Below are 12,988 nucleotides of genomic sequence, written 5' to 3'. Positions count from 1 at the left end.
TAAAGGAGGAGAGAGATAAGGGTTCAGTCCCTTCTTGGGCTGAACCTACTTCTTCCTCATGCATGCAAGTGCTCAGGTGATCATAAGACTTGTATTGGGATCCTCTCACACTCTCTTGATAGAGATCTTCCAATGGGGGTCAACCATGTTGTAGGCAAGTGCTTCTGGGTTAACTGAGAGAAGCTTTCAGGTGGCCACTGTATTTCTCAGGCTGTGAAAATGTTTTCCTATTCCAGAGTCATTTTCCCATGCTTGATTCTTTGGTTTGGTTGGGATGGGATTTGGGGCATTGTAGGAAATGCAGCAGTTTTCATAGAATCACAGAATCCCAGAGTGGTTTGTGTTGGAATGGACCTTAAAGCTCACCCAGCTCCAACTCCTGCCACAGGCAGGGACCCCTTCCACTGGAGCAGCTGCTCCAAGCCCCTGTGTCCAACCTGGCCTTGAGCACTGCCAGGGATGGGGCAGCCACAGCTTCTCTGGGCACCCTGTGCCAGCGCCTCAGCACCCTCCCAGGGAACAGCTTCTGCCTAAGAGCTCAGCTCAGTCTCCCCTCTCTTGGGCAGGTTCAAGCCATTCCCCTTGGCCTGGCCCTCCAGGCCCTTGTCCCAAGCCCCTCTCCAGCTTTCCTGCAGCCCCTTTAGGCACTGGAGCTGCTCTCAGGTCTCCCCTTCAGGAGCCTTCTCTTGTCCAGGCTGCCCCAGCCCAGCTCTCTCAGCCTGGCTCCAGAGCAGAGCTGCTCCAGCCCTCGCAGCAGCTCCATGGCCTCCTCTGGCTTTGCTCCAACAGCTCCATGTCCCTCTTGTGCTGCTGCCCCAGAGCTGGATCAGGGCTGCAGGGGGGGAATCTCAGATTCCAAAGGCAAATGTTCAGTTTTAGATGGTGTTTGGGTACCACACTGGTAAGCACAGAGTAACCTTTGAGGATGAGTGAAACCACCTGATGAGCCTGTTCTGCATTTGTGCTTGCTGATTTCTGTCCTTTGTGTTGCCTCTGAGCCATCCCACATTCAGCACTAACATCCCTCTTCCAGTATGGCCCATGCTGTAATGTTTGTGCTTTGTCCTTGGTTTTCATCCACTCAAACACTTGCCTCTGGGTTTTGCATTCCCAAGCTGTAAAGAATGAGCAAAACATTCCAGAGCAAATCTCAAGCAGAAAACAAGGGTTGTTGAGTTGTTGTTTTAACTTGTCGTCCCCAAGGAGCTGCTCTTCATAGCATCATAGAATGCTTTGGGTTTTGGGGTTTCTTGCTGTTGGTTTGTTTTCTTTAACACTCCATTTCAATAGATATTGCTGTTCTGGTTCTGATTTTCAATGCTGCTAAAAGTTGCCCAACGATGCCTGCCCTGTTCTCTGATCACACATTCAGACATTATGCCTATCTACGGGACAGCCTCTCTCACCTGGTCCCTCCCTTAAGAGTAAGTTGAACCACTTTGGTTTGGTTTAATCATAACCTCTGTTATGAATATTGCTGGTGTCTTCCATGTCTGTCATAGAATCCCAGACTGGTTTGGGTTGGAAGGGACCTTAAAGCTCGTCCTGCTCCAACCCCTGCCACGGGCAGGGACCCCTTCCACTGGAGCAGCTGCTCCAAGCCCCTGTGTCCAACCTGGCCATGAACACTGCCAGGGATGGGGCAGCCACAGCTTCTCTGGGCACCCTGTGCCAGCGCCTCAGCACCCTCCCAGGGAAGAACTTCTTCCTTATCTCCAACCTGAACTTCCCCTGTTTCAGTCTGAACCCATCACCCCTTGTCCTATCACTACAGTCCCTGATGAAGAGCCCCTCTCCAGCATCCTTGTAGCCCCCTTCAGACACTGGAAGCTGCTCTGAGGTCTCCACACAGCTTCTCTTCTCCAGGCTCAACAGCCCCAACTTTCTCAGCCTGGCTCCATACGGGAGGTGCCATAGCCCTCTGCTCATCCTCACGAGTGAGATGTTTTCCCTTCTGCTTTAAAGTATGTTTTTCCTTCATGACAGTACATGTGGGACTGAAGCTGGTTTTAAGTGTTGTTGCAGCTCATAAAATTAATGTGAGTTTATGTGGTCTTGGGCTTCCCTTGTCTTCTCAGTGTCACACCTAATAGATGAGGAAGATGTTTCCCTCAGAGGGCTATTGGAGTTTAACCTGAAGCTCTCCACCTGCAAGTGGATTACACTGGCAGAATATTAAGTAACATGCAGGCTCTAAATCCTTCATATAGATTTTGGGTTTGAGAAATCATAGAATCGCAGAATAATTTGGGTTGGAAAGGACCTTAAGATCATCCAGTTCCAACCCCCCTGCCATGGGCAGGGACACCTCACACTAAACCATGGCACCCAAGGCTTCATCCAACCTGGCCTTGAACACTGCCAGGGATGGAGCATTCACAACCTCCCTGGGCAACCCATTCCAGTGCCTCAGCACCCTCACAGTAAAGAACTTCTTCCTTATGAACTGGAGCTCTCAGTTGCAAGTTGTTAAATAATGGGACAGTGTTTTGCAATGTTGCTACCTCATAGAATCATGGAATCACAGATTTCCAGGTTGGAAAGAACCTCAGGGATCATCTGGTCCAACCGTTCTATGTAAAGCATGGCCTAGACTAGATGCCCATAACCCTGTCCAGCACCATCTTAACAGTGTCTAATGCTGGGTGGCCACCGCTTCCCTGGTGAGCTTATTCCAATGGCTGGTTCTCAATGGGAAGAATTTCCCTCTTGTGTCCAACTGGAATCTCCCCAGGAACATCCTGTGCCCATCACCATCTTTTCTGCTTGTATTGGACTTTTCTCCTTAGTTATCCTTTGTTTGCATGTGTTCTTGTTCAGTTGCCAGGCAGGAAGCTGGTGTCCTCCCCTGTCTCTCCCAGCATTACACCCCATGAAGATCCTTCCCAGCAGTTCTTACATCAGAGCCTGGAGAGGGTTTACAACCTTCAGCACCTCGACCCACAGGGCATCCAGGAGCTGCTGGAATTCACCATCCGGTAAGGCTGGAAGCTCACTTGTGTATGGAGACTTGCTCAGGATTCCCAATTTCTCTGTGGCAGCTGCTTTACTCCTGAGTATTGTGGTTGTAATTTACCATTGAGCACTTAACCTGAGCCTTCTGCTGGAGAGCATCATGAGAACACAGCATTCATGATGGTCTCAGGTCTGCCTCTCCCTCGCTGAACAATCAATGTGCATTTTGGGGGGACATCATTTTGGAGCATGGTAAGAGGAAGAAGGCTCTTTGTGGTCTGCTGCTGTGGTAAAATACACTCTAAGCTTCTCTGGTTGATGGGTGACAATTTGTGTGTTATTCCCAGGTCTCTGTCCCTATAGGAGTCCCTCATTTGGATTGTATTAACTGTAATGTACATGAACAAAGGGGTTTGGTTTTGTGGGGGGAGAGATGCTGTCCCCTTTCCTCTTCTGTTTTCCATGTGGCCTTTCATTCAGCAGGAGAGGACCTGCTTCTGGTGCTTTGTGTGTTCTTCATTACCACTTAGAGAGGACTTTGTCATTTGCCATCAGCTTGAAGATCAGTGATTTTCCTGGAACAGACAATGTTCCTGTGTGTTGCTCTCTGCTGTTATGTCATTAGAGTGTGCGGTGTGGCTTCAGAAGGTGGATTTCATGCTGCCTCTTCCATTTCATCTCTAGACTGATTCAGACAAACAAAACACTTGAAAAGGTTCCTTTTGATGCAGTTGCCCTGGTTGGAAAGAGGAGAAGAGCTTTTATTTTCAGGGGTAGAAAAACAATTTAAATCCTTTGTTTGGAGTATGGCATTCCAAAGGGCTTTATGCTTTTTCATTCCCTCCCAAACAGCTGCCTCTTCAGTACGTGTAGCTGCAGATTGCTTTCACACCCACCTGCAGTGGAGAATAAACAGTTCCTCCTCACTCAAAACCTAACTGTGAGCACTACCTGGTTTATTCTTCAGCTGTTTTGAAGCTGAAACAACCTAAAACCCAACCTCAAAGCATTTAATGCACTAAATGCTTAGAACAGATAGAGAATCCTGAATCTTACAGGCATGATGAAGGTCTGGAAACCTCAGACTGTGAGTGTGTAGAAATCATGCTGGAGATGGCTCACGTGTAACTTACATGCAGTAAAGGACAGTGATGCTTTGGAGCTGATGGATATCATTGCTTTGGCTTTTTTCCTGCTGGGATCACCACTGAGAACCCAGCTTAAGAACAAGAAGGATTTAAGACCGAACCAAAGTGATAAAGGTTATTTTGCAGAGGGCAAGAATTTCCTGCTCCAACAATTGGAAAGGGATGGAAGCAGCTCACAGCAGTGGATTCTGTGGTGGGACATCCCTCCTCCTTTATCATTAGTGTCATGGAGCTGGGGTCTACTCAGGACCACACTAAGGCTGACACTCATCCCACAGGCTCTGCTGCTGTAAGGCATCATTCTGAGCCAGTCATTCCTTGTGCTTTAGTTTCTCCATCCACAAAATAGGATCTGTTTTGTCTTGCAGGGATGTTGAAATCTGTCTGAGATTTGTAAGGAAATAGAATTGGTGGAATTGGGAACAGCAGAAGACTGGGAAATGGAATATCTGCTTGGCTGTTAGCTGAGGGATGGCATCCCTGTTGGGGTGTTGTGATGCAGTAAGTAGGACATAGGAAGTAAGCATCCAGGAGTCTCCTATTCCCTCTGGGATGGAGTCACTGTGTGAGGCTCAGGCTGGCTCTGCTGCTGTTGCATTGAGCCCTCCCTGCTGAGAAGAGGTTTCCTTTAGCTGCAGATTAGACAGATAATCTCATAGCTTGCTTTGAATGTCTCTGCACGCAGGAGCCTTCTGGTTTGGCAGAGCCAAAGCTTCAGAATTGCATCAGAAATGCAAAGATAAGCCTGAAACAAAGAGAAGGAAAGAGTCATTTGAAGAAAAATAGGTTCTTTATAATAATATAGTAGGAAATGTGGAAGGAGAGTGACAGTTTTAGTACACTTGGGATCAAAGCGAAATGCAGAGTTGAACCCACCTCATCCAACCTGTTTTCAGGTCTGTGACAGCAAAGGAGTTTTGTTGTCTTACAATCATAGAATGGGTTGGGTTGGAAATGACCTTAATATCATCCAGTTCCAACCCCTGCCATGGGCAGGGACACCTCACACTAAACCATGGCACCCAAGGCTCTGTCCAACCTGGCCTTGAACACTGCCAGGGATGGAGCATTCACAGCTTCCTTGGGCAACCCATTCCAGTGCCTCAGCACCCTCACAGGGAAGAATTTCTTCCTTGTATCCAATCCAAACTTCCCCTGTTTCAGTCTGAACCCATCACCCCTTGTCCTATCACTGCCGTCCCTAATGCATAGTCCCTCTCCAGCATCCTTGTAGCCCCCTTCAGATACTGGAAGCTGCTCTGAGGTCTCCACGCAGCTTCTCCTCTCCAGGCTCAACAGCCCCAATGTTCTCATCCTGGCTCCATACAGGAGCTGCTCCAGCCCCTGCTCATCCTCGTGGCCTCCTCTGGACTTGTTCCAACAGTTCCATGTCCTTTTGATGTTGAGGACACCAGAACTGCACACAGTGCTTCAAGTGGGGTCTCAAATACATGCTTTTGAGTGTAAAATGTGTGCATGGGCAGAGAACTGAAGCCCTTTGCATTCCATTACCTGCCCTTTTTCATTCAATCAGGTTAAAAGCTTCTGGTTTACAGGAGATGCTTACACCACACAACACACGACAGCAAGTTAGACAGATACCATCATGTTGGGATGCAGCTTGGTTTAAAAGGCAGCTATACGTCAGATTCACTTGGTTGGGTGAGCCTGACATGTTCCAAACACTTTATCCCAGCCCACATGAGGAGATGTGCCAGCAGAGTAACACAAATGGGTCATTAGCTGCTGTAGGAGTCTGCAGTGCCTTAAGTTCAAGCTGGAGTCACTGTGCTGTATGGTTCCCATTAGCTGTCGGTAATGTGGGTTGACAGTGACACACCATTGCTGTGCTGGTGTACAGGAAGAAAGGACAGGCCAAGGCCCAAGGTGCAAACTGTTGTAGTGAGGGCTTTGCTGCTGTTTCTGGTCTTAATCTAAGGATAAAAGCAGGATGCAGAAATAGTCTCATTGTTGCTGCATTCTGAGTGCATTTAGGTTAATGTACTTGCTGTCTTAATGGCTTCTCTTTCTTTCTTTTCCACATGCTTCAGTGATCTTCAGAGGCTTGGAGAGCTGCAGTCAGAGCTGGCAGGGATGGCAGACTTCACTGCGACTTACCTTCAGTGTCAGCTCCTCCTCATCAAGGTCTGGCTTCGCCTGGGTTTGTTGGGCTGCTCTTTGGAAATGCTGCACTTCCATGTGGTGCTGACAAGTGATGGGTGGTGAAAGAGAAGGTTCCTGGAGTTCTGATTATCCCGATTCCCTCCTCTGGCATGTCATTTATGCAGTAACTTTGCCAGTTACAGAGCCACAGAATGGTTTGGATTGGCAGGGACCCCTTCCACTGGAGCAGCTGCTCCAAGCCCCTGTGTCCAACCTGGCCTTGAGCACTGCCAGGGATGGAGCAGCCACAGCTTCTCTGGGCACCCTGTGCCAGCACCTCAGCACCCTCACAGGGAACAGCTTCTGCCTTATATCCATAACAATTGTATAGGTATCTCTGTGTATGAAGAGAACATATAAATACAGAACATCTAGACTGCTTTCTTTGCGTGAGAAATGTATTCCAAGAGTTTGAGGGCAGTGTGACCTATGGCAAATGGCAGCTATACAAACCGAAACCCCTTCTTGGTTTTACATAGCAAAGCTTTTATCGTGCCTCTTCTCAAAACCTGTTTGTTGCTTCCTTTAGTTCTTGCTTTACACACGTGTAAGTTACATTCAAACACCTAAAGAAGAACAAGAGACCAACTTGAATACTCCTGCCAGTTTAGAGCTTGAGAAGTGCAAGGTCCTACACCTGGGTGGGAGCAATCCCAGGCACAGCTACAGGTTGGGCAGAGAAGAGATTCAGAGCAGCCCAAGGAGAAGGACTTGGGGGTTAGGGTCAATGAGAAACCGAACATGAGCCGGCTGCAGTGTGAGCTCACAGCCCAGAAAGCAACCGTATCCTGGGCTGCATCCAAAGGAGCGTGACCAGCAGGGTTAAGGAGGTGATCCTGCCCCTCTGCTCTGCTCTGGTGAGACCTCACCTGGAGCATTGTGTGCAGTTCTGGGGTCCTCAGCATAAAAAGGACATGGAACTGTTGGAACAAGTCCAGAGGAGGCCACGAGGATGAGCAGGGGCTGGAGCAGCTCCTGTATGGAGCCAGGCTGAGAACATTGGGGCTGTTGAGCCTGGAGAAGCTGCATGGAGACCTCAGAGCAGCTTCCAGTGTCTGAAAGGGGCCTATAGGGATGCTGGGGAGGGGCTCTTCATTAGGGACTGTAGTGATAGGACAAGGGGTGATGGGTTCAAACTGAAACAGGAAGTTTAGATTGGAGATAATAAAGAAGTTCTTTACTGTGAGGGTGCTGAGGCACTGGAATGGGTTGCCCAGGGAAGCTGTGAATGCTCCATCCCTGGTAGTGTTCAAGGCCAGGTTGGACAGAGCCTTGGGTGCCATGGTTTAGTGTGAGGTGTCCCTGCCCATGGCAGGGGGTTGGAACTGGATGATGTTAAGGTCCTTTCCAACCCAAACCATTCTGTGATTCTAAGTGAAGCAAAAAATTCAGCTCCTTTTTACAGCAAGAATATATAATTTGGAGGCCTTGGTTCCCTGTGTTCTATTTAGAAGAACAAAACAAATCTTTAGCTCTTTTTTAAGCAACCTGCTGGTGTACAGCAGTGAGACAGAGCATCTTCCCTGTCCCCGATCCCATTCAGCACAAGGTTAGAATATTCAGTCTGAACTTGGTATTTACCACCATTTCTTGCTGTTTCTTTGCAGGCGCTGCAGGAGAAGCTGTGGAACGTGGCAGCTCCTCTGTACCTGAAGCAGAATGCATTGGCATCTGCTGCAGCAAAGCAGGTGAGGTGGAAGCAGCTGGGTCTGGGGCTGCTCATGCTCTGGGGGTGCAGCCCAGCACACGAGGGGGTTCTGGGCTCCAGCGCTCACTGAAGCTGGGTCGTGGGGAGCTGCTCCTCACCCAGCACCCCAAGTCCTTCTCAGGCTGCTCCATCCAGTCTCCCCCAGCCTCTGTGCTGGGATTGCCCCAACCCAGGGGCAGGACCTTGTTGAGCTCCATGAGGTTCACATGGTCCCACATCTTCAGCCTGTCCATGTCCCTCTGCATCCCATCCTTTCCTCCATCATGTTCAGCTCACCACACAGCTCAATGCCATCCCAACCCTGCCGTGTGCAGGAGTTTAACAGAGCCTGATGGTTTCTTACCCTTGTGCTGCCCCTTTGACAGATCTTGGAAGAAACATACAAGATGGAGTTCATGTACAGCGGGGTGGAAAGCAGACAAGTGGTCATCATTCACCACATGAGGCTGCAGGCAAAGGCCCTACAGCTGATAGTGACTGCACGGACCACCAGAGGGTAAGGAGGACCTGGGGGAAGGGTCCTCATGGAGTTAACTCTAAGCTCAGTTTCCTTAAGCTTTGGTTAAAACCCAGCAAGGATAAACTGGGCACATAAAACAGCACAACATGCCAGTAACCATCAGCTAAAAGAATTCACAGCCTTCTTTTGCCTTTATATCTACAATAGAAATACTATTGAGATAAGTACTATAAATACTCATAATGCCCAATATTATATTAGAGGACAAATATATGAGGAAGATGTGTTTTGGGGGTTGAGTTCTCTTCCTTCTGAACATAAAAATAGGTTAAAAACGTTGTAGAGTTGGTATTTGGGATGTATTTATGTCGTGTATTAATGAAGGCACTAATGTTGGCTTCATTAAGTATTACTTGTTGAGTTGTAGCAAGTTTTGGAGGCTTCATGTGGCTCATTTTGGCTGCTGGAGTCAATGAATGGGTTTGGGTGGGTTAGAATTAGAGGGAATTAGAGCAAAGTGGGTTAATGTACCTCATTCCTTCAGTTTCAAGTTTGATGCCATGAGTTTACTGTGTTGCCATAGAGCTCTGTTACGTATTTGCCTTTTAACCTCTTGTTTTATAGGCAGAAAGTCACTACTTTTCTAGCGGTGGCTTTGGGGATTTACTCAGTGTCTTATGCAGATGACTGTGGGCAGGGGATATGGATTTGGGGAGGGAGATGGCAACTTGTTCTCTTCTCTCATGGGGAACACTCTTCTGGCCTCCAGACTGTAAGTTCTTAGGAGCATGAACCAAAATGTGCCCCAGAGCCAAGATCTGGTTAAAACTAAGGCAAGGAATGTTCTCCTCATTACAGAGTGGAGCCCCTGTTTGGGATGTGTGAGAAGTTCCTGCAAGAAGTGGATTCCTTTCAGAGGTGAGAAACTTCATTGGTGCTTCATTGCACCATTGTCATTGGGGAATATCCCATTTGGTTTTCATCTCTTTAGGTCTCCCTTCCCCTTTTGCTGTCCTACCTTGGGACTGCTATCCTGAGATAGTGCTTAAGCAAGAAGGAAACTCCCTTTTAAACGTGGGATCAATGGAAGAGCTTGCTTTGGAAGGAATATCCCTTTCCTTTATCACAAGTTTCTAAACTGTAAATGAGAGTGAATGAACCATCTACATGCTCAGGGTGGGAGTCATCTCGCCCAGACATAGATGTTGAATGGCCACTACTTCTGAAGTGCTCCCTCAGCTCTCCTCTCACTGGAGAGGTGCTTCTTTCATTGTATTCCCAATCGAGATGGCTAAAATAGGCCAAATAAGGATGCCCAATGTTTTTCCATTGCTTTGGAGGGGAGTTGGGTAGATATCCTGGAGGTGCAGGTATCCAGAGTTGCCTGAGCAGAATTCCATCTCTAGTTGTGACTAAATTCCTGTTTATTCATGATCTGTCTTGCAGCTGTAGCTGGTTAAGTGATGAAAGAAGGGAACCAAATCTACCCATTCCCTAATGCTCAGCTCACTGAGGAGCTGGTGAACAGAACTGCTCTTTTGCTTTGTGTCTCTTCCTTGCACCGAGTCTCAGGATCCCTGAAATTCATCCCTATTTCTTAGGAAATCCCAGAGGCAGTGATGAGTTCCACAGTCTGGATAATAGAATGGTTTGGGTTGGAAAGGACCCAAAAATCATCTCATTGGGGCTGCTCAGCCTGGAGAAGAGAAGCTGCATGGAGACCTCAGAGCAGCTTCCAGTGTCTGAATGGGGGCTACAAGGATGCTGGAGAGGGGCTCTTCATCAGGGACTGTAGGGATAGGACAAGGGGTGATGGGTTCAGACTGAAACAGGGGAAGTTCAGGTTGGATAAAAGGAAGAAGCTCTTCCCTGTGAGGGTGCTGAGGCACTGGCACAGGGTGCCCAGAGAAGCTGTGGCTGCTCCATCCCTGGCAGTGCTCAAGGCCAGGTTGGACACAGGGGCTTGGAGCAGCTGCTCCAGTGGAAGGGGTCCCTGCCTGTGACAGGGGTTGGAACTGGATGAGCTTTGGGTTGGAAGGGACCTTAAAGCACTCCATGATTCTGTAAGTAGCTTGGCTGGAAATAACCCTTGTGTCGTGCTGAATAACATAATGTGTTTAATGAGTAATGCTGAAGGAAGCATTTGGTTTTCATTTATCCTGAACACAGATGTTTCATCTCTGAGCTCCCACACATGCAGGGCAGTTTTGTGGATAAACTGCTGGACTTAATGCCCAGGCTTGTGACATCCAAACCTTCAGAAGTGGTCAAGATCCTTCAGACAACACTGCGACAAAGTACCTTCCTCCACCTTCCTCTTCCAGAGCAGGTCAGAGCAACACAGCTGATTCAATGCATTATCCTTGTGGACTTCTATGCATCTTCCTAATATACCATGAAGCTTTTAGAGTTCAGGTTCTTGGTCAGTCTATCTACAAAGGCTTTCTTCTTATCCACCATCCCCAGGGCTACTGCTAAATATATAGAGGGCTTCATTCCTTGCAGTATCTAAAAGAATGCAAAGTTCATAGAATCCTAGAACAGTTTGGGTTGGAAAGGGCTTTAAGATCATCCAGTTCCAACCCTCAGCTTCCCCATGAAGAACAGCAGTGATTGTGTTTTCTTCTCTTCCCTCTTCCCTTCACCTCATTATGTTTGTCAACCCCTTTCCTCCCAACAGCTCCACAGAGCTACTGCAACCATCATCGAGCCCACTGGTGAATCTGACAACCCCCTGAGGTTCACCTCAGGGCTGGTGGTGGCTCTGGATGTTGATGCAACTCTGGAACACGTGCAGGATCCCCAAGGAACTGTTAAAGTTCAGGTAAGCAGTGGCTTGACATAGATCCAAACAGGACTTTGCCTTAGGGGCACTTTGATGTCAATACTTCTACATTTACTGATATTAGTAAGAATGTTGGATTTCTGGGGTTTGGCCCCACAATGGGAAAGTGTTCCATGTAGTGTATGGTGCTCTGGGTTGAGTTTGGTTTGAGTGTGCAGCTCCTGAGAGTTTGCTTTGAGCACCTTCATGTTCTGTGCTCCACACTGTGCTTCCCCATGCATGGAGCATGGTATGGATATGAGCACATAATAAATGCTGCTGAACTACCAGTGTGAGGAGTGGGAAGAGGAGGAGCAAAAGGAGCTGTTGTGAATGGTACAGGGATATGGAAGTGTTCAAGGCCAGGTTGGACACAGGGGCTTGGAGCAGCTGCTCCAGTGGAAGGGGTCCCTGCCCATGGCAGGGGTTGGAACTGGATGAGCTTTAAGGTCCCTTCCAACCCAGACCAGGCTGGGATTCTATGCAGGCTCTTGGCTCTGTGTTTCCAACTTAACTTTGTTCCTGCTGCTGAGCCACTGGTTTCAAATGCAGCTGGGGACATGAGGGGTGGTGCGAGGCCAAGTAAACCTCATGAATTCACTGACAGCAGAGAAACTAAAACCTCTGTTGACAATGCAGAGGAAGAGCTGGTGTCAGTGGATGGCTTTTTTCCACCTGTGCTATGGGTCTGGATGGCCGCTGTGTGGCCAGCTGGATTCTTGGCTCCAAGCTGGTGCTCACCTCCTTACCATCCAGACTCAAATAGAACCCACCAGCACAGCTCTCACTCTGCACATCCCCAGCCCAGTTGCCATTCAGTTGTTTCCTTCTCTTTGCCTATAGGTATTGTATCCAGATGGACAAGCACAGCTCATCCATCCTAAACCAGCAGACTTCCGAAATCCTGGTCCGGGAAGGCACAGACTGATAACTCAGGTTTACCTCTCGCACACAGCCTGGACAGGTAACGATGGTGATACAAGTTCATGTGATTGTGTTGCTGTGCTTCTCTAAGATAGCAGCATGTGTTGCTTGGTCCCAGTCTCCTGCACATAGATGTGCATGCCCACAGTGTTGGGGACGTAGGATCCATAGAATGGTTTGGGTTGGAAGGGACCTCAAAGCTCATCCAGTTCCAACCCCTGCCATGGGCAGGGACCCCTTCCACTGGAGCAGCTGCTCCAAGCCCCTGTGTCCAACCTGGCCTTGAACACTGTGAAGGATGGAGCATTTACAGCTTCCTTGGGCAGCCTGGTCCAGTGCCTCACCAAAGGATTTTTGGGATCCTGGAGCCTAAAGCTGTTGGTGGTGCTGCCCTTAGTTGCTCAGACTTTGTTCTTGCAGCCTTTGAGCAGTATCTCCCCTGGCTGACAGGCATTGCTGCTCCATAGGTGACTGGAAGGGCTGCTCTTGTGGGGGAGAAGGTGCTTGCCACAAGCTGGGGAGCACACGTATGGGGAAGCAAACTAACTCCATCCCAGCTGAAACCAGGACAGGACATCACCCATCTCCATGCAGAGCACGATCAGTTATAGTTGTGTCTGCAGCCCTGGTTAGAGGCAGGGAGTCAGGGTAAGCTGACTCACTGTGATTCACTGGCTTAGATCTGATAGGTATCAGAGCATAGCAGGAACCTTTGGAACTGTGGGTACCCAGCAGCAGAGTTTCAGCACTGATGCAACTTTCACCCTTTTAATAATGCCCTAAAAACCCCCATCCTTTATCCGGGA

The 12,988-nt window shown here is 48.6% G+C and overlaps 1 protein-coding gene across 2 annotated transcripts in view; it reads left to right on the top strand.

Moving 5' to 3' along the window:
• Positions 1–12,988, top strand: part of INTS4 (integrator complex subunit 4) — a 33,212-nt gene that overhangs the window by 18,274 nt on the left and 1,950 nt on the right. For both annotated transcript variants that reach the window (XM_031045205.2, XM_034060120.1), the window contains exons 14-22: positions 1,291–1,424; positions 2,821–2,978; positions 6,155–6,248; positions 7,874–7,954; positions 8,340–8,470; positions 9,293–9,352; positions 10,604–10,763; positions 11,115–11,258; positions 12,102–12,222. In XM_031045205.2, coding sequence (XP_030901065.2) covers positions 1,291–1,424; positions 2,821–2,978; positions 6,155–6,248; positions 7,874–7,954; positions 8,340–8,470; positions 9,293–9,352; positions 10,604–10,763; positions 11,115–11,258; positions 12,102–12,222 — 1,083 coding nt within the window. The remainder of the gene's footprint in view (positions 1–1,290; positions 1,425–2,820; positions 2,979–6,154; positions 6,249–7,873; positions 7,955–8,339; positions 8,471–9,292; positions 9,353–10,603; positions 10,764–11,114; positions 11,259–12,101; positions 12,223–12,988) is intronic.

The sequence above is a fragment of the Melopsittacus undulatus genome, chromosome 2 (genome assembly GCF_012275295.1).
Source record: "Melopsittacus undulatus isolate bMelUnd1 chromosome 2, bMelUnd1.mat.Z, whole genome shotgun sequence".
Taxonomy (NCBI): Eukaryota; Metazoa; Chordata; class Aves; order Psittaciformes; family Psittaculidae; genus Melopsittacus; species Melopsittacus undulatus.
Note: the sequence above shows the minus strand (reverse complement) of the source record. Positions and strands in the feature narration are given on the sequence as shown.